General features: G+C 39.3%; 1 protein-coding gene across 2 annotated transcripts in view; it reads left to right on the forward strand.

Moving 5' to 3' along the window:
* Positions 1–20,840, forward strand: part of met (MET proto-oncogene, receptor tyrosine kinase) — a 126,303-nt gene that overhangs the window by 70,804 nt on the left and 34,659 nt on the right. For both annotated transcript variants that reach the window (XM_048607784.1, XM_020511166.2), the window contains exons 4-8: positions 5,615–5,749; positions 7,643–7,816; positions 10,229–10,389; positions 12,368–12,479; positions 18,974–19,110. In XM_048607784.1, the coding sequence (XP_048463741.1) occupies positions 5,615–5,749; positions 7,643–7,816; positions 10,229–10,389; positions 12,368–12,479; positions 18,974–19,110 (719 nt within the window). The remainder of the gene's footprint in view (positions 1–5,614; positions 5,750–7,642; positions 7,817–10,228; positions 10,390–12,367; positions 12,480–18,973; positions 19,111–20,840) is intronic.

A 20,840-nucleotide genomic window follows, 5' to 3' on the forward strand; every position in this document is an offset into this window, starting at 1 on the left:
AAAAAAAAAAAAAAAAAAAAAAAAAAAAAAAAAAAAAAAAATGGCCTAGGCAGTGAAACCCACGTGCACATGATAAAAAAAAAATTGGTGACCTGAACATACAAAGGTAGATTCTTTCCAAGATAAATACTATTAACTTCTAAAATTTCATAAATAGGGATATAAAATTTTTAAAAATCCAAGCATTTCAAAGAATTATACAAGGTTAAAATTTGTTCAGGTCACCAATTTTTTTTTATCATGTGCACGTGGGTTTCACTGCCTAGGCCATCATTTATTACCCATCACTAATTTCCTAAAGGCCAGTTAAGAGTCAGGCACATTTCTGTGCATCTGGAGTCACTGACCGACTAGTAAAGATGGTTGGTTTCCTTCACTAAGGGCATTAGTGAATCAGGTTGGGTTTTTTGTCTACAACTGACAATGATTTCATGAAACAAAAACAGAAATTGCTGAAGAAACTCAGCAGGTCTGGCAGCATCTGTGAAGAGATAGCAGAGTTAACATTGCAGGTGCAGTGACCCTTCTTCAGAACTATTAGTAGCTAAGGAAAGGTGGCATATAAGACAGGATGGAGCACACAGGAGTAAGCCATTAGGTGGAGATGGAGCCCAGAGAGACAAACAGTTAGGCTGACAAAGGAATAGATAATGGTAAGCCTGGGAGAAAGAAAAACTGATAATGGGGACCACAAATGGGTGAAAGTGGGTTGGCTCTGCTGAAAGCACCCCATGCCATGACAGGGCAGGACCAGAGGGTGTGCACTTTGTATACCTAACTGTTTTTCTCTCTCTCACTATGGGGTCCGTGTCCACGTATTCGCTTACACCTTTCTGCCCCATCCCCTGTCTTCAACTCATATGCTACCTTTTCTTTGCAACTAATCATTCTGAAAATGGGACACTAGACCTGAAATGTTAACTCTGCTTGCTCTCCAGAGATTCTACCAAACCTGCTGAGTTTCTCCAATAATTTCTAATTCTGTTTCACATTTGTAGCATCCACAGTTCTTTGTTTTCTGATGATGGTTTCATGGTCGTCATTAGACTCTTAATTTCCATTTTTTATTAAATTCAAATTCCACCATCTGCTGTGGCAGCATTTGAACCCTGGTTCCCAGAACATTTCCTGGGTCTCTGGATTAATCGTCTAGCAATAATACCACTAGGCCCTCAGCTTCACTAAGCATTAATGATTAACCATGAAACATTAAATAAAGCACTAGACTTGCATGATTGACTATTGGCTTGAGAATCTGTAGTTATGAGTGAGATTTGAAACTGTGAGCTCGAAGAAGGCTATGATGAGATTTAATAGATATTCTTAAAATTATGAAGAATTCTGATAATTTGATAGGGAAAGATTATTGTTCTCTGTTTAAGAAATCAGTAACAGTGGGACGTTAATTACTATCGTCAGCAAACTGGAACTGTAAAAAACTGTAAGAAACAAGCTGTGGCAAAATCATGGGCAAAGAAGTGGTTTAAGGCAAAGGCAATGTATATTTTAAGGGGAAGTGGCTAAATAATTGAAGCAGGAAAAAATCCAGGACTATTGAGGAAAGGGAGTCAGTGAGAGCCCTGACCACTGTGTTTTGCAGTTCCCTAACTGACAAAACACTTGCTTCCCTGTTTGCTTGTGATGGTACAGGACTGACTGTTACCCTCCCGCTGTAGCCAGACATATCCCCTGACTATGATCACAGCTAAGCCCCTGGACTGTGCGTGGACTGTGTCTGTGATAGATGATCCTGATTAAACAGTGCGCCTCTCCTGCCTTGACTGTCTGAGGACTAGTACCCATTCACTTTCTGACATGGCTGTTAGTTGGATAAACATGCAGCATGTTTGCTATGGAGGCAGCTGGTATCTTCTGTGGATATTTGATTGACATCCAGTGTGCTATGCAGCAAGATGACTATACCCCCTCCACCAGATCCCTACTGACAAGCAGCCTTCTATGTGTCTGCACTAAAGATCATATCAATACAGCTGTACTAATAGCCTTTGGGCTCCACCCCACCCCAAGTGCTAACAGGCAAGGCTTGACAAAGTATGGATGCAGTGAGCAAAAGCTAAGAGAGTAAGCGATCAGCCCTGACATGCAGCCTGCGAGCTGCTTCTGTAAACATGGTGTCTGTGCAGCATGAACCTTTCAAATACCGGTTACTATGCATCCTGCAATACAGAGCTGTACTTCCTAACTGTCCTGCAAGTTAATCAGAGAGGTGCCACGAGGATCATAACGAGTTAGGAAATCTTGGATACCAGGTTCCATGGACAAGTGGTGCGTGTGGCTGGTTCCCATGGATTGTGCTGTGAAATGCTGAGCTACGTGGGAGCTGGTCAAGGCCAATGGCAAGATGAGATCGCCAGGTACCTGCTCTGACTTGCGACATTTCGTTTGCTGGGCACATTTGATTAAGAAAGGAAGTTGCATATTAATGATGCAAGATGTACAGTTTTAAGGCATTCAAAAAATATTTAACTGGTAACTTATTGCTAAGTAGCAAGAAAACCACCTTGCCACCCAACAGATGAACAAAAGATGCAACAAGTTTCACTCATTGTCGACGTCAGCTTCATTAGACTTCTTGTGTGATTCTACCACAAATCTCACCTAAGCCCATATTGCTTCTGTCCCTCGAAGAACTTCATAACAAGATAAAATAGAAATCAGTAAGTGGGAAAATATCTTTGATTACAAAGGCTATAAAGCAAACCTAGCAAAATCTAGATATGTTTTTAAATAGGCTATTTCAATACATAGAATGTTGTTAAATTATGCAAAAATGAAGTGACAAATTGACCAGAAATGGGGATTAAGGAAAATTAACTTTTGAAGTTAATTTGCAAGCAGCAAACCTTGCATTCAAAAAGAATTCTGTCTGTTTGATTTATTAAATGATGTGGAGGTGCCGGTGTTGGACTGGGGTGGACAAGGTCAGAAATCACATGGCACCAGGTTATAGTCCAACAGGTTTATTTGAAATCACAAACTTTCGGAGTCTTACTCCTTCTTCAGGCGTTAGTGAGAGAGGTAGCATCTATTTATAAGTAAATGATCAAAGGGTCACACCACTGATGAGGATGTACTAAACAAACCTAAGATGCTGTTAAATCTTTAAATAGTTAAAAGGTTTTAATTGATTACTGTGTACCCTCTCACCAGCACCTGAAGTAAGACTCCGAACGTTTATGTTTTCAAATAACCTGTTGGACTTTAACTTGGTGGCGTATGATTTCTGACCTTGATTTATTAAAGTTGCAATATTCATAATGCATGACCTGCTTTACAGATGTAAAGGACAAATGTGGCCAGATAGACATGGTGGATTCAGTAGTTGCTTAACTGATTAAACTGACAGTTTTCCCAAGATCCAGGAAACCTTATTGTCCACTTCACACAGTTAGTCACTCACATCCATGCTCCATCGCTTAACACATATACAGGGCAGGTTGGAGACAAGTTTGAGCAAGATTTTGGATTTTTCAACATTTCAATCTCCTCCTCCCCATCAACCTAACTCAAAGCTGCCTGTTGTATGGGTTAAAATTCCTTCTAAGGTACAAACTTCAACCAGGAGAAGACCTTTGGAAAGTGCCTAGCCCATATTTCCCACAGTAATTATTTCAGACCTTGGTAAATCCCTTGAGTTCCATTTGTTAACTCAAAACTGTTTAATTCAATCCTGAAACCTAGTAAAGTTTCTTGCTTCGTCACATTTGCCAGTGATCTGCTCTTTTAGAAAACTTTGTTATTCTTAATATTTATACATAAACTGTTGAGTTTATATTGTATGCATTTCGAAAAAGATCACAGCATTTTTTCACTGTTCAGGACCAGACACATTCATTTTTAATTTTGGTTGGTAGAGGTAACATGCTTTCAAGTCCTAAGGTGACTGCTAGCTTTATCATGTAGCTCCTCCTGACATAATTACTGTCTGAAACATCGTGGTCTTGATTTACAAGTATGAACCAGAGTTCTACCAGTTATTAGCACAGTTCAGCTTTACAATGCCAATAAAAATATACCTTCAAACTGAAGTAACTCTTTCTGCCCTTTGCATACTGAAGAAGCAAGGCATTATATTGAAGCCAGAGAAAGACCCCAATGTTAGACATCAGGCAATAATTGAAATGGTTTTGCTTAATCATTTGTGCTGTTCCTTGTATTATAAACACTGATTTCAAATAAAATAAATTTGTTTTTAGTTTATAAGATCATATGATCTGTGACTTAATTTTGCTAAATTATGCGGTCTAAGATTTAGGTGTTGTACGTATGGAACCTGAACATGGTCAGAATGAAGCATGTATATTTAAGAGATTAACTAGTGCAGGGATGGTTTTTTGGTCTACTGGAGAAGGAACAGAAGCCACTGAAACTCACTTCTGTTAAAATCTTGTGCAGCTATGACCATATTTCATATGTCATTGAATCATATCTATAATGTTACAAAAGCAGGCAGTTGCTCCCGGTGTGTCCTTGCCTACTGTCTGAAGCAACAACTCATCTAGACTCATCCCCCTGCTCCATAGCTCTGGTAATGCATTTCAATTCCTAACTATTATCTGTTTAACAAAGCCTAGACCCCTCATGAATTTTAGTATTTCTGTCAAATGTCCTCTTGATCTTCTCTAAGGAGAACAGCTCCATCTGCTCAAAACTGCCAGCGTAAATTCCCCATCCCTGGAACCATTCTTGTAAGTTTTCCTTCACCTAGGCTGACCATCTGAAACTCCTGACAGGATCAGGTGGGAGCTTTATTCCCACATTAAAAAGAGATGGAGAAGGCCTCTCTTTTCAGCACCAGGCCCTGATGGAAACTTGGTATTCAGCTCATCCCTTCCGGATTAGAATATCACATCCAAGACAACAAATATTGGTAGGCTGTTCAAACATAGAGACAAGCAGAGCTTGAGGTTAATTTTAACTTCTTCTACCAGATCAGCTGAGATTGGCTAACTCAGCATAGCGTGGGAATTGAAACAAGAACTTTCCAGCATAAGATGGCATATTCTTCCATGTCTACGTAACAAGGTTATTGCTTCTGTTATTGCGTCATCATAACCAGTTACCACTTTTGCATTCAGAGATGGTCCACTGATTGTGAGGATGGAGTTCCTTTATGTTTGCGCATTTCACTTTTGTAGCTGTTTGTGTGGAGTGAATTTGACTTGTGACTTTTGAATAAATCCCTGTTGTATGTAAGATTTTACCACCTTTAACTGATGCTACTTTAGCTAGCTCTTTATGTTGAATAATAGAAACGAATAATAACAGAAAATTCTAGAAAACTCAGCAGGTCTGGTCGCACCTGTGGCAAGTGGAACAGAGTTAACATTTCAATGGGTATCCTTCAGAACAGAAGAGAGGTAGAAATGTGATGGATTTTAATCTGTTGAGAAAGATAGAAACCCAATACACAGTTGCCACAGGCTCATTAACGTTTCAAAATCAGTGTGAAGATTCACAATTATTTTTTCCTCTGGTGAGGTCATTGAAGTTCTTTTGCATCCATAATGAGTTAGCCTTCTCACATCATTACAATAGTGACAGCTTGTAGCATATAAAATACTGACCAATTCTGTAAATATTATCATTACAGATGGTGATTTCCCGCACTGAACGACTGACACCCCACGTAAATTTCCAGTTGGATTCCAGTTCAGTATCTCCTCAAGTAATAGTTGAACAGTCTGAATCTGAAGAAGGCTTCATTGTTGTCATCACAGGGAAGAAAGTAGGTGGTGTTTTGATTGTAAATTCATTATCTCTCCTTATGAAAGTGTGGTTTCTTAATATTCTTTCATCCTCATCTTCAAATACTTATGTTAGTCACATTATGACATGATAACTTTATTTTCATGACAACAACAGCGCTCATTAATCTCTCATGATATCTAAAGTCACAAATGTTTTTAGAATTTAAGAATACGCTGGGAGTGTAACAGTAATTAATAATAATCATATTATTAATATGTACATAACCCTGTAATTTGCAGCAAAGCATTACAAATTGCCACAAATTGCTGTACAATTTGTATCATGACATCATTAATCTTTTGAAAACAGAAGCTCACCAACAGCTACCCCATGATTTTCAAGAAGTGCTTCATTTGCAGTATTAAAACAAATTAAACTTGCCTCAAAAGGTTATGACTGTTACTTAACAATGTGAGGAACATTTCACTGAACAGATTTATGTTTCTGCAATGCCATTCAACTTCTTCAACCCAGAAAGAGAACAATTCAAATTAAGATGTTTCCTTCCTACAAATAGTAAATTGTTATTAGAGAAATTAACATTTCAAATGAAAATATTTTGCAATCTTTTCTTTCCCTTTTCTCTCTTTCTCTTAATTCAAACCTACCTATCTCATTTTGTGCCTAATTAGCCTGTAATTCACTCACTCTAATTCACCAACTTTCCCTTTCATTATCTATTCTTAAATCTCAATAGTTAAAGACTATTGGCCTCATCCTTCACTCATATTCCTGACGTGCATTGATCTCACTGTCCCATTAACATCTAGCACTTCTGGCAGTTTGCAGTGCAAAACTGTTTCTAATTGGAGGATCAGGATAAAAATCTAAGAAACAGACCACCCTCTGAGATGGTCCACTCCTGAAGCTGCTGGATGCAAGGGAAGTTATTAGTCCATTTGGACTTTTCCTGTGGTATAGTATATTAGTTACTTGCTGAACATTGTATTTGAGTTCCTGACAAGTACAAATTGAAGTGAAATAATTTTAAGTGAATCAAAACTTCCCATTACAACTAATATAAAAACTATAATTAGGTCCTATAGGTATTTTTATGAGAAAAAAAAAAGCAGGAAGTAGAAGTACTGTACATTCCTGAATTCCTACTTTTGTACATGAAATAACTTTTAAAATAAAATACATTTTAAAATATGAAATAAGTATCACAACTCTTTCTATTCACCCACTGCTGGTCAACTCTCTCCTGCTCACCACTTCCATCTTCTGTTCCCCCACTCAGCACTTCCCTCCCCACCCTTCCCACTTGCTGGTTTGCTCTTCCATTGGCTGCTTCTCCCACTAACTGTTTTCCTCCACCGAACCCTTCCTGTGGCACAAGACGTGAGGGGACGGAGAAAGTGAATGAGGATTGAGAGGAGCTCTGAGTGGGAGGGGCGGGCAGGAAAGTAGCAAGTGGAAGATTTGGAGGAAAGATTGAATGGGAGGGAGTCTTTGGAGGGAGACAGAGAGATAGAGTGGGGAATGGGAACATGTTGGGAATGGGAGATGCTGGGCCAAAATGATGTTGATCAGGTCACTCGCACCCCATTGACCTTGGTATGTTAAAGCAAAAATCCTGATGATAGTGCATATACTGATCTTACTATATCCAAGCCACTAAAACAAAACAAAATTAAAACATTGACTTACCATATATCACCGGCTTTGGTGTACTTAATATGTCTCTCTCAACATCACCTGTAGGCACAATGTATTTGTAATGTTATAGGCAGTCAGTTTTAAATGTATAATAGATTACTTATCTATTTTATTAATGGAATGGAGAAGCTTTTTTTATTGGTATAATGAATTCCCAGCTTGTCAAAAACTAATTGCACCATAAAAAATAATACGTGTTCTTTCTCGCTAGATAAGCAGAATACCTTTAACAGGCCCAGGATGTGACCATTTCTTGTCGTGCAGTAAGTGTCTAACAGCACCTTACTTTATGCAGTGTGGCTGGTGCAATGGTAGGTGTTCCAGAATACAGGAATGTACAAATCAGATGTGGGCCCAGAATATTTGCCCTCCTGTTATCAGTGAGGTAAGAATCTCTGCTGTTTCTTTAAAAATTTTAAATTTTACCACTATCTACTGTTGCTCCTTGGAGTGTATCCAGGGCAAATTTGCAATACCTTTGACAAAAGTACACTGTGTACCTTTAATTCGAACTTCACCGATAGATAAATAGCATGTTTAAAAACTTCATCTGTTAATCTGATTCACAGGTGTGTGATTTGGTTTAAATTTCATTGTATTTATGGTTTTCTTCAAAAAAATCCATGGGATAAAATCCCAATCTACCTCCCAAGTTTTAAGTTTGATTTTTTAAAAATTCTAAGAAAGTTTTTGAAAAAATCATTCATGTTGGCTTTAAAGTTTATAGTCCAATTAGAGCACTTGCTAACCATAAATAATTTTTATGCATTTTATAGTTACTCCAACTTACCATTTTAGAAAGTAGCACAATATTTAGATATTACCCAGGATTAATGATCCAATAATACCTTGGTACTGGAGATCCAGATTAACGCACAATTCATTGTGCAAACATCATGAATTCTATAGCACTGGGTTATTCAGTCCGTCATGCCAATGCCATCTTTCTTGAGTCCCACTTAGTCTGATTTCCCCCTCTCTTTCCCTAACATTTTGAATTTTGAGTCCACTTGCCTTTTAAAAAGTGCTAATAGACCGGCTATGACTTGTCCGACAGAAAGGCTGATGTCAGCAAATATTCCTTCAGTGTATTGCTAATGTTGTGTGCATGTGTCTGTCTGCAGTCTTCTAGAGTTTATAATGTGCCATCAAGTCACAGAAATGTAGAGCCATAGATGTGAATCCATGTCACAGAATAGTGGTGGCAGGAAGAGCAAATTTATGATGTTATACACTCTGCTTGTATTGTTGTGTCTGATAGAGCATTCATTGCCTGAGAGCCCTCTATGCAAAATATTTCTAACTTTTCACTCATTCTTTTGATAATATTGCATTGACAGCATCTAACTATATTATGCATCATGTAGGTATTGAAACACTGACCTGTACAAGTAGTTCTGAACTTAGCAAAATCCTTCATTGTTTTTACAGCTTGATCAGTTTATTCCTCTAATATTTACATCTGTGTCTTTCTATCGGCGAGTCAACAGAATAATTATTGGTTATCTAAGACATCATCTCAATCAAGTAGCAGAAAAAAAAGGAAATAGACAAAGGAATAAATTAGATTTAAGTGGCCAAAACAGTCGGGGAAAACCTAGGGGTAATGTTGTAAGGTAAAGCAGATTTTACATTTAAACAGATTATACTGGCAGTTCTGAAGAAGTTATTTCAGACTCAATGCATTTAGTCTCTTTCAACACAGATGCTGCCAGATCCACTGAGATTCTCCAGTATTCTCTGTTTGTTCATTTATGTTGGACTACTATGGAAAGGTGTCAAATCACAATTGAGTGCCTTCATATTTGTCAGAGGAAGTCAAACTTGAGCCACTCTTGATACTCTAGATGGGAGATAATGGCATTGTGGCAATTTCGCTGCACAAATAATGTAATGTTCTGGGTGTATGGGTTCAAAACCCACCACAGCAACAGGTGGAATTTGATTCAATTAATAAATCTGGAATTGAAACCTGGTGTCAGTGAAAAGATAGGTACTATATCAGAGGAGATATTTTATCACCCTTTACAAATGGTGAAAGAAGCAACGTAGAGAGGAGAAGTACGGAGAGTGAATTCCAGAACTTAAGGCCTAGGCTGCTGAAGGTATACAGTACTGGTGAAGCAGTTAAAATCTGTACTGCTCGAGGTGAGAATTAGGGGCCAAATATCTCAGTTAGCTGTGAGTCGGAAGAAGATCATGGGGTGAAGCAGGGACAAATCTATTGGAAGACTTTAGAAACAAGGATAAGAATTTAAAAAACACAGCGTTGCTTAATCAGGAGTCATTGTAGGTTCATGAGCACAGGAGTGATAAGTGAATGGGAATTGGTGCAAGTTAAGACACAGGCAGCAGAGTTTGGATGACCTCAACTTTATGGACATTAGATTGTGGGAGACCAGCCAACAGTGTACTGGAATTGTTAGGTTGTGAGTTAACAAAGGCATGATAAGGGTATGTGCACCAGAGGAGATGAGGAGATACAGAAGTAAAGGTGGGCTGTGTTGCAGCAGCCTTAGCAATCGCACAAATAAAAGGTCAGTCACTCATTCTAAGATCAAATGTGATATCAAGGTTACAAACAGACTGTTTTAGTGTCAGACCAAAATGTCAACAACAGGAATGGAATCAGGAACTTGAAAACAGAGAGCAGAGTTGGGACTGAAGACTAGAAATACAGCTATCAAAATTTTTGAGAATTCTCTGTTGCTTTTTATCCTTTTGATATAGAGAGTTGTACAACAGCAAATTTGTGAATGTCTACAATTGATATTTTATTGTTGTTAAATACTTGTAGATCTCCCCAGTAAGTGCACCTTTCGAGGGTGGAACAAGATTATCCATTTGTGGAAAAGATTTTGGAGCAATGAAAACTGGAAAAGTAAATGCTAAAATGATTGCCATAGAAGTCGGCAATGCATCCTGCAAATTGGAGGCTAAAAAGAGCAACAAGAACAGGTGTGCCAAGAAGAACACAATTCTGACTCACTTTTTTAGTTAATTATGGTTTAAAAAAAACACACCTAATTGGAACAAATAGGCAAACATTTGGCATAACATCTTGCATGCTGGTGGACAAATGATCACTTGCATCAAGCCACAAGTCTAGGTCCAGGTTTACAGATCATAAAAGCCAGAACAAAGATGAGGCACAATACTAAAAGCAACCTACCAAAATTGAGTTAATGTTACCTGTTTCTTTTGGAGCTGCTACTTGGACTTCAATATAGAGATGAAACATTTCAGGCTCAATTTTAAACTGGTGTGCCTGGTGGGTACGTTGTAGGTGAGGTTAAAATGACAGTTGGCTCCTCCTTCCTATGGTTAGCCATCACCATTTTAACTTCTGGTTTTTGGGAGTGGAGAGGCTGCCTGCTACAAGCAGGTAGTATCCTCTTCAGTATCAAAATATCGCTATTTATTGACATCTTTCAGACTCTAACATAAAGCTAACTTGGGATTGCAACTGCAATGCCAAGTGCCATTGCCATGGAGAACTGGCAGAAGACATAAAGCAGGGTGGGAAAGACTGTGCTGTTTTTTCTTTCGTAAAAGGTCTCCTTGTGGCCCAGGAGGAACAGATGTGTTCCTCCCAGCCTGACGGGGAACTCTTGCACCTCATGGTCCTGAGTTCCATGCCAGCCTTAACCCAAATATATTTTCCATTGGCTAGGAGGGTGAATAGTTGTTAATGGGGACTGTTAGTGACTAACAAGAGGCGGTGTGTAATGGCAGGCTATGTGATATCCAGAGACAACACAGTATGAAGCTGGAGGAACACAGCAGGCCAGGCAGCATCAGATTTACCCTCATGTCGCAGATTATTCTTCTGGAATGCCAGTGACAACCACTTGAGGCCAAAATCTCACTCCTGGCTTTCATAAGCCCCACATTAACCCCTCTGGGTTTGGGCAGGTGTCAGCATGGCATCAGTTAAGTGCGGCTCAAGAGTTAATTGTAGGCATAAAAACAGAAAGAACTGAGGATGTTGTAAATCAAGAACAAAAACAGAAGTTGCTGGAAAAGCTCAGCAGGTCTGGCAACACTTGTGAAGAAAAAAATCAGAGTTAACATTTCGGGTCCGGTGACCCTTCCTCAGAACTGATGGTAGCTGGGCAAAAGTCAGTTTATATGCAGAAAATAGGGAGGGGGATAGGGTAGGGAGTAAACAATAGGATAGAGGATAGAGCTCGAAGAGAGAGAAGAGCAAAAGCTGAAAAAATCAGAGTCAACGTTTCAGGTCTGGTGACCCCTTCCTCAGTTCCTGTGTTCTGAGGCAGGGTCACCGGACCCAAAATATTAACTCTGATTTTTTCTTCACAGATGCTGCCAGACCTGCTGAGCTTTTCCAGCAACTTCTGTTTTTGTTCCTGATTTATAGTATCCACAGTTCTTTTGGTTTTTATTTGGAGAAAAGAGCAGTCGGATAGACAAAGGAGTTGATAACAATCTGGCTAGGAGGGTGAATAGCTGTTAATGGGGACTGTTAGTGACTAAAAACAGATGGTGTGTAATGGCAGGCTATGTGCTATCAAGAGACAACACAGTATGGAGCTGGAGGAACACAGCAGGCCAGGCAGCATCAGAGGAGCTTCACCATTGAACATGATCATGGCTGATCATCCAACTTAGAACCCTGTTTCTACCTTCTTCCCATATCGTTTGATTCCCCCAGTCCTAAGAAAGCATAGTGTGACTTTGCTACGAATTTATGTCAATGGCCGTTTTAAAAAACTAATCACCTTATTGGAGACTTTAGACTTGACTTTTCAGTGAAAGAAGATAAGAATGGTAGAAGCAAGGCAATTTGTCCAGAGTATTTCATCATCTTGGTACAATATAAGGAATAAAATGTAAATTTAAAATTTAAATACTATTTAAAATCATTTTTCCTATTTTGTAATGTCAGCTAACTATTTTTTTTCTCTTTCCAAAGACTTCTCTGTATATTGGAAGCTGTTAATGCCACACAAGATTACAATCCTGTCTCTGTTAATTTAACTTTGAAAAAAAGTTTGACAACACTTGTGTATGGCTTTCATATTGTGGTAAGATATAGAGTTCATTTTTATTAATATTTTTAAAATAGCTTGTGACAATGTGAGAGTTTGATAATCGTGCTGATCTTAATCAAAACTTTACCAAACTTGCTTTTGAGCAGCAGTTTATTTTTTTCATGCTAGAACAGCACTTCCACAATTCATTTACATATCATTTCCATCCATTCATCACCCAAGGAAGCAAGATATATTAACGTTGTCATGCATTAAGCTCTGCATTAATCTGTAAAAAAGTCTGCACTTTGAACAACATCCAATCTATTTCTCACAAATTGGTTCTTGGTGTCTTCTGAATGTTGATGTACAGCGAAACATATGCATGCACCAACAAGCACAAAATTGTCCAGAGAAATTAAGATTGTCCATGTTAACTTTGAGAAAGCTGTCAAGATAAGGTATGCTTATGGAAAATGTGAAAACTAAAGGGAACGTTCTAAAATCTCTTAATCTTAGCTGTCACAAAAGTAGTGACATTTGATTGGCATTTGATTTGCTGAAATTTACTGAACTGGGGTATTGCTGAGAAAAGGCACGTTTGTCACAGCCTTATGTCTTCCACTCATCAGGACAGTTCAAAAGAAATACTATACGAAAGGGCAGTACTGATTGGTTGGCAAGTGGTCTCTGATTGGTAAAAACACTGTCATGAATAACGCACCAATTAATGATTACTTACAGTTACCTGCCAAGCTCTGTTTAAATTTTAAACCTGGCAGGTTGATTTTGATCATTCAAAGCATTACCCTGAGAAAGTGACCTGTCACCTACTTTGTTGAGTTGAAAAAGATGCAATATGTGCACATTTTCTATGTCTGCAAAGAACAGAATCCTGTGTTTTAATGTATGTTAAAACACATTGCAAAACTGACTGATAAAATTCTAAATTGGTTGTTGGCATATTTCGTCATTTGCTCAGGATTACTTGGCAAATGTCGCCCAATCATGGAATCACACCTAATGTTGAACACTGAGATAACAAAGTATAGAGCTGGATGAGCACAGTAGGCCAAGCAGCATCAGAGAAGCAGGAAAGCTGACGTTTTGGGTCTGGACCCTTCTAGACCCGAAGAGTTTCAGCCCAAAACGGTAGCTTTCCTGCTCCTCAGATGCTGTCTGACCTGCTGTGCTTTTCCAGCTCCACATTTATTGACTCTAGCTTCCAGCATTTGCTTTCCTTACTGTGTCTATGTCTGGAGGACCATCCACTCAGTGGCAAATGTTCTTTGGGCTGGCTGAAACTTCCTTGTCCTGCTGGTCACAATCACAACAGTGTCCAACATTAGAGATAGTATGTTGACTTTCCTGCTCCTCAGATGCTGTCAGTTCTACCGACATAGTTGATTTATGTCCAGGAGTGCATTCCTGGGAACGAGATACAGACCAACTTCATGGGGTTGCTTGGGATGAACCTCGATGAACCACTGCATCTCTTTCCAGAGCTTCGTTGCAAAGGCACACTCCACAAGGAGTTAGTCAATGGTCCCTTCCCCACCATAGCAACCTGAAGGGTAACATGCCGAGGTGATGAAATACCAGTTACATAGAGAGGATTTGACAGGAAGAGCCTTTCTCTATACCAGCCAGCCTACCTCTTGATGTTTATTTGTAAGTTCTGACAAATAGGCATTCTGCCAAATAACTTTGGCAGTCTACTTAGTAAACCAACTATTTCCTGCAGGAAGTCTAGGACATTATGTGCTGGCCACTACCTGATGGACTTGTTATCCAAGGTGTTTTCTATGTAAGGTCCTCAATAAAACAGGTAGTACAGCATAGTCCAAATACTGTGGAGCATTCTGTGGAAATGTGGCCAGATACATCCCTCGCAACTTTGGAGGCAGAGAGATCCTCAGCATGTTATGATCCTTGGTGTTTGCATACTGAGGGTCTTTGCGCAGCTTAATGCAGTTGCACATAAAAGTATCCCTTAGAATGAGGCTGATTTTGGATATGTTTTCTCCCCTCATGTCTAGGGTTCATGCATTGTGTCCCCATGAATATGTTCCTTTTTCGATCTCCAGATAAAGTGGAACACGACAAGTGTGAATGCCATAGTGCAGGTGTGAGAAATAGGCCAGACTTACACTACTTGCAGCAACACAGTGAGAACATCTTGCACCTGATGACCAGACTTTTACCCACAGTGGAGAGGGAGTGTTACTCCTGCATGCTTAGTTTTTGTTTCAGCATAGTGACTCGCTCTTCCAGTTTTTAACCTACACCTCTCTGAATGGTGAACGGTATAAAGGAACAATGGGCCCACATCCCAAAGGACATGACTTCACTTTGTCATGATTTATTTTGGTTCCTGAGGCCCATTTGAGCTGGTCACAGATGCTTATTAGTCTGCACATTGACGCTGGATCGAGCAGACAGTGGTGGTATTGTCTGTGTACAGGGAGACCTTCACCTGAGTGTCTCCTGCCCCTGGTATTAGCGCCTCTGTTTATGTTCCAATACATCCTGATCCAATCAACAAGTTTCTGTACAACACATGAACAGGATAGTGGAAAGAGAACAGCTCAGACAGTTTCCAGATTTCATCAGAAAGGTTTCTGATCCCCACACATTGACCAAAACTATGCTACTGAAGTTTATGTGGAGCACTTGGATCCAATTACAGATTCCTTCTATAAACCCCATTTTGGAGACAATTTCCATCTTGAAGCTGATGAATTTATGTCAAAGGCCTCCTCCTGGTCCTGGTATGCCATCCCTCCGTCAAGCATAAGGGCATTGATTTCCCTGAGTAACAAGCCTCTCCAAGATCTGCCTGCCAGGTACAGTGCAGGTCTGATCAGGCTGTAGATTGCCAGCTCCAGAGCAGACTTGACCTGGTTGGCAGTGACCATGAATAGATTTTGTAGTCCCTATTGAGCATTGAAGGGCTGCCAATTTCTCCTATCTCCTCTTTCTGCTCTAGATGGTTGATGATCTCTTTCCTCATGGATTCTGACATGCTGCCATCCAGAAGCTTAGTCTCAGACATCTCTAGCATGTCTGAGCTCATCCAGTCCCACAGAGTAGAATATGAGTCGGCCAGTAACCTGTAGCTTCCAGGAGCTTTACTCTTCGCAAAGGATTTGAGAATCTTAGTTAGCTCATCCAGCGTTAATGATCTGTCCAGAGTCTCCCAAATACTGTCATCTAAGACATCCTTGACAAAGAATAAGAATGACTGGGAGGCCATGCTGTCTGGCTTCTCATCATATAGTCTGGCAGAGAAGAATTTTTTGATTCCCAAAGTATCAGATTGTGATAACTCTACCTGGAATAATATCTTGTGTTATTGCAATAAAGCACAGATGAGATACATGGATTCCATTTATTGTAGATCTCTAGTGGGTTTATTACAGCTGAACTAATATATAAAGACAGTTTGTGTTTAGAAAACTGAAGAGCAGAAAGTCTATAGCTTTTGGTCATCTGACCATATGCAGCTTGGCTCATTTATATTTTGAACTCTTAAAGCAAAATCACTCCAGAGCTGATACGCAATACTTGTTTTTTTTCTCCAAAGATAGCTTTCATATTTTCCAATTAAAGCCATGTGTGTAACCTCTGGAAGTGTGGACTTCATGCTGTCAATGTACTGCTTGTTGTCCTGGTGATCCATCATTACTCATTATCCCTGTGTCTTTTTCTGTGTCTGCTGTGCACAGTTGGCATAGTGTACGCTTGCCTGAGCTGGTTTCTGTTTCCCCTCAGTATTGCTCCATTAGTTTGATATGACTTCATAAGACTTGAGCTAACTGCGCACTCTGTGGGTAATCAAGTACCCATTGTGGGTGTGTATCTCTGATCTTTTTATCTTTCTTGCAGTCGAGGTACTTCTGCATCTGCATGCTGTCCATGCATCCTCTTCATCCTCTCATGTTTGCCATGAACTGAATCATGCATCTCAGAGAATTTGAATACGTGTTGGCGTGACAAGATTGTTCTCATTTGCTTTGGGAACATGATCTCTACTGGCAATTGTAAACCCACATCCAGAGGTGTAACTCTGAGGCATTACAAGAAAATTGTGGTTTATCGTCCTACACTGCAGGACTAGTTATTAAACAGTGCTAGGTGAGACTGTTTGATCTGGGATCATGTGGTGATGACATTATATGGTTCACACTCCATTTGGCACACATGTCACCAAAGGGTCAGTCCTTATACAGCTGCCCATTGTCTGTAATGATTTCTTGAAGTGCATTGAATAAACTGAATAAGGCACTCAGTATGTCTGCCATGTTACTTAAATGTTCTTTATCTGTTTGACAATTGGAAACTTGAACAAATAATTGGTGCCAAAGATGAAGTAATCTCCATTCATGGTAAATAGATCAATGCTAATTTTGGACCAAGGGACTAAGGGAATCTTGTGCATAGGAAAATAGGATCAGTAGGCCATTCAGCCCCTTGAGCCTGCTCCACCATTCAATACAATTGTGACTGATAGAACACCTCAATGCCTTTTACTCAGACCCACAATTCTGCATGTAACTGATTATCAGAAATCTATCAATCTTTACCTTAAACATACTGAAAGACTGAGCTTCCACGGTCCTATGTGACTGAATTCCAAAGATTCACAATCTTCTGAGTAAAAAAAAAATTCTCTTCATTATCCCTCTTATTTGTAATTATGCCCCCTAATTCTGTATTCCCCAGTCAGGGGAAACATCTTACCTGCATTTATCCTGTCTGTCCCATTAAGTATTTTGGAAGGTTAATAAGATCACCTCTCGTTCATCGAATCTCTGGAGAATACTGGCCCATTTTTCCCACTGTTTTGTTCATAGGATAGTCCCGCCATTCCAGGAACAAGTTTGGTGAACCATCAGTGTACTCCCTCTATGGAAATATTTTTCCTGAGAAAACATGATCAAAACTGCACAAAGGACTTCATTATCCTTGTATTCAAAGCTTTTTGCAATAAAGGCTAACACTCCATTAGCCTTCCTAATAGCTTGCTGCACCTGTATGTTAGCCTCCAGTGACTTAGCAACAAGGACATTTAGCTCCTTTTGTATGTCTACACTTTACGATCACTTACCATTCAAGAAATACAAAACACATCCGTTTCTCCTACCAAATTGGATAACCTAACCTTTTTTTTCTATATTATTTTCCATCTTCCATTTTCTTGTCCATTCACCAGGCCTGTCTAAATAATTATGAACATGAAAAGATTTAGTCAAACTATACCAAGTCCCCAATTTGCCTGATTGAATATCTCAAGTTAAGAAAACACCCACGGAGTTTCTGTACTTATTACCAACAAATTATCTTTAACCCTGGAAATTAGGAAATCTGAGTTGTTAACTTATACAAATAGCTTCTACTCTATCCCTTATTAAAATGCCCCCTTCAGAAACAGGCAGACACAAAAGACAAGTCAACACAAGAAAAGGTATTAAGGGTGAAGAAGAGAAGAAAAAACAGGAAAATACAGTTCAATAACTCCAGTGTAGACACAGGATTTGATTAGTTACTTTCTTTTTCTTCCTCTCAATTCCTTTTTGGTTCTTTGCTGTTGACACCAGGTTGTTTGCACATTGATGCTCTCTTTCATTCACTTGTTCGGAATTAACCTTTCACTATCTTTGAAAGCATTTTCTTTCTCCTTCAATGGGGGATTTGCAGAGACGTAAGTGGAAGACAGCTAATAATTAATGGACCCTTTCTAAGACAGAGATTTTTCATGGTTTTTTTTGTAGGCTGGTTGATTTTCTACTGCACTCCCCCACACATTGCAGGAGCCAATCAGAATGTCATTGTCAAGCAGTTTTCCTTTAGTTCTGAACCCATTGGCTCTATGGCATTTGATCCTACCCTCACCATTCTCGGAAAAATCATAACATTGCATGCAATATACAATTTGTTCCAATAAACATGATTTTCAAAACCGCAGTGATCTATTTGCACCGTCTCCTTGAAGCAGAATATCATTTTTGTCAGTGCACAATCCAAAACATAAAGGAAATAAAGGAACATTTTAGAAACTTTGTATAGCAGAATGACCACCTTCAGGAGAAAAGATGAAGAAAATTGGTGGGCAAAGGCAGATGGGATCAAAATTGGCTCAGTAGTTAGCATTGCTGCCTCACACCAGGGACCTGGGTTTGATTCCGCCCTTGGGTGACAGTCTGTGTGGAGTTTGCATGTTCTCCCCACGTCTGCGTGGGTTTCCTTCGGGTGCTCCGGTTTCCTCCCACAATACAAAGATGTGCAGGTTCGGTGGATTGGCTGTGCTGAATTGCCCACAGTGTCCAGGGATGTGCAGACTAGGTGGGTTAGCCATGGGAAATGCAGGGTTACAAGGATAGAGTAGGGGATTGGGTCCAGGTGGGATGCTCTTCAGAGACTCAATGGGCCAAACAGCCTGCTTCCATACTGTAGGGATTCTGTGATTCTATGAAATTTAGTACCAAAAAAACATAAATGATGCTTAGTTTGATTTATTTTCTTTCTTTTTGATTGGGCGGGGACAGAATCCAGCTGTTACTCACATCTCCCCAACACATGGTCCCAAATCAGGAGGATCCACACTTACTCTTACAGGAAAGTACTTGAACTGTGGAAGTAGAAGGGAAGTTTTAATTGGAGGGAAACTGTGTGAACTTAAAAGGTATGCTTTCTATTTTCTTTAAACATACATATTTTTGAAAGAAGTACCTAAAATACTCTGAGTATGAGATTCTATTTAAAAATCTCCCATTTATTTAAAGATTTTCAGTGATTTGAATAAAGTTTCAGATGTTGCATCAGCAAACTATTGTGAATGCTGGAAATCAGAAATAAAAATAGGAAATGCTGGAAATGGAGAAAAGTTTGCTCCATTCTTATGTTGGCAGAGGTCTGAGTATTTTGCAGCATTTTCTATTTTTTATTGCAGTTATTATTTGTTGTGATGTGGAGATGCCGGTGTTGGACTGGGGTGGACAAGATCAAAAATCACACGAGACCAGGTTATAGTCCAACAGGTTTATTTGAAAATGCAAGCTTTCAGAGCCCAGCCCTTTCCTCAGCCTTAGTGTTGCATTCGTAGGATTTTTGTACCATGATATCTCAATGTCGTTATTCTTTTGAACTGTAAATGGCCAAATAGGGATACGGTCTTGAGCATAATGGTGGTGTTGGAAGACACAGAATTACACACACAGCTTTTTCCCAGTGAAGATTGTTGTCATTCCAGTCCATGAACAGGAATCAGAATGGGTGGTCTGACAGTCCAACTGCCCCATCTACTGTTCCAGCAGAAGACTATCATAATTTACCAAATAATGGCAGGTGACTATTTATATTTAAGAATCAAATTAGATCTGTTGCTTCAGAGTTTATTATCTTATTATTAGAAATGTGTAGCCTTCTTGAGAAAGGTTATTGTACTTTTTATAAGAAAAGCTTGTGCTTTGCCTTTTCCGCTTCTTTAAAGTCCCAGTATTATTTTATGGTGTATTATCTTAGGTATCACAATTTGTTAGTCAGAAGACTCACGACATCAGTAGAGCTGGTGAAGTTCAGAAGTAATCATATAACATTGTAATTTTGACAATATTTAAGTAAATTTCCACATTTAAAGCATTATAATAAATGCTTATTTAGTTTATTACCATTTCAAAAGCAACGTTCTTGTCCTTTGCTAATGTCTAGCACATATCGAAAGTTTTATTGCTAAATCCAGTCTGTGGAGATTGGATGGCTGTTAGTATGTATATTTATTGATATTGACTTTTCAGAGGTTAGAAAGATAATTTTACTTAAGCAGTGCTGTAGGGGTTATTGTTAAACTCAATTGATTAGGATGTTATTTAATGGAAGAAGCTTTTTGTATTATTTCAATTAAACAGCCCATGCGAGTCATGTCCAGATTTCCTTTCTTCCCTTACTCATAAATGTTGACCATTGTTACTATTAAGTCTCACAAGCAGTCACTTCCTCTGCTCCTCAAGCGATGCTTTGTCTACCATGACCAATTCTACAGGTGCTGATTCATTCTGGGGTTCATTTGCAAATAGTGCTTCCACTACCTCACACAAGTGCCAGTTATCTGAGCAGGATCATTGTCTGTGAGCTAGCTAATTATGAAGGCCAACAAAGCTGAGCCCAACTTCATTGTCACTCAGTATCCAAGTTTGCGTGATGTTTACAAGTGTACACTTTCCAGCAGAAGGCAGTGACTATTCATCAAGAGCAAAACATTATTTTATTTTTATTTTCCTCCACAGTTCAAGATTGATGGGGTCAATGCATCACCTTAACCATTTCCATGGCAAACACAGGCTAGGAAATAAAGGGTGTAGAGCTGGATGAACACAGCAGGCCAAGCAGCATCAGCGGAGCAGGAAAGCTGACGTT

The sequence above is a fragment of the Rhincodon typus genome, chromosome 18 (genome assembly GCF_021869965.1).
Source record: "Rhincodon typus isolate 14 chromosome 18, sRhiTyp1.1, whole genome shotgun sequence".
Lineage (NCBI taxonomy): Eukaryota > Metazoa > Chordata > Chondrichthyes > Orectolobiformes > Rhincodontidae > Rhincodon > Rhincodon typus.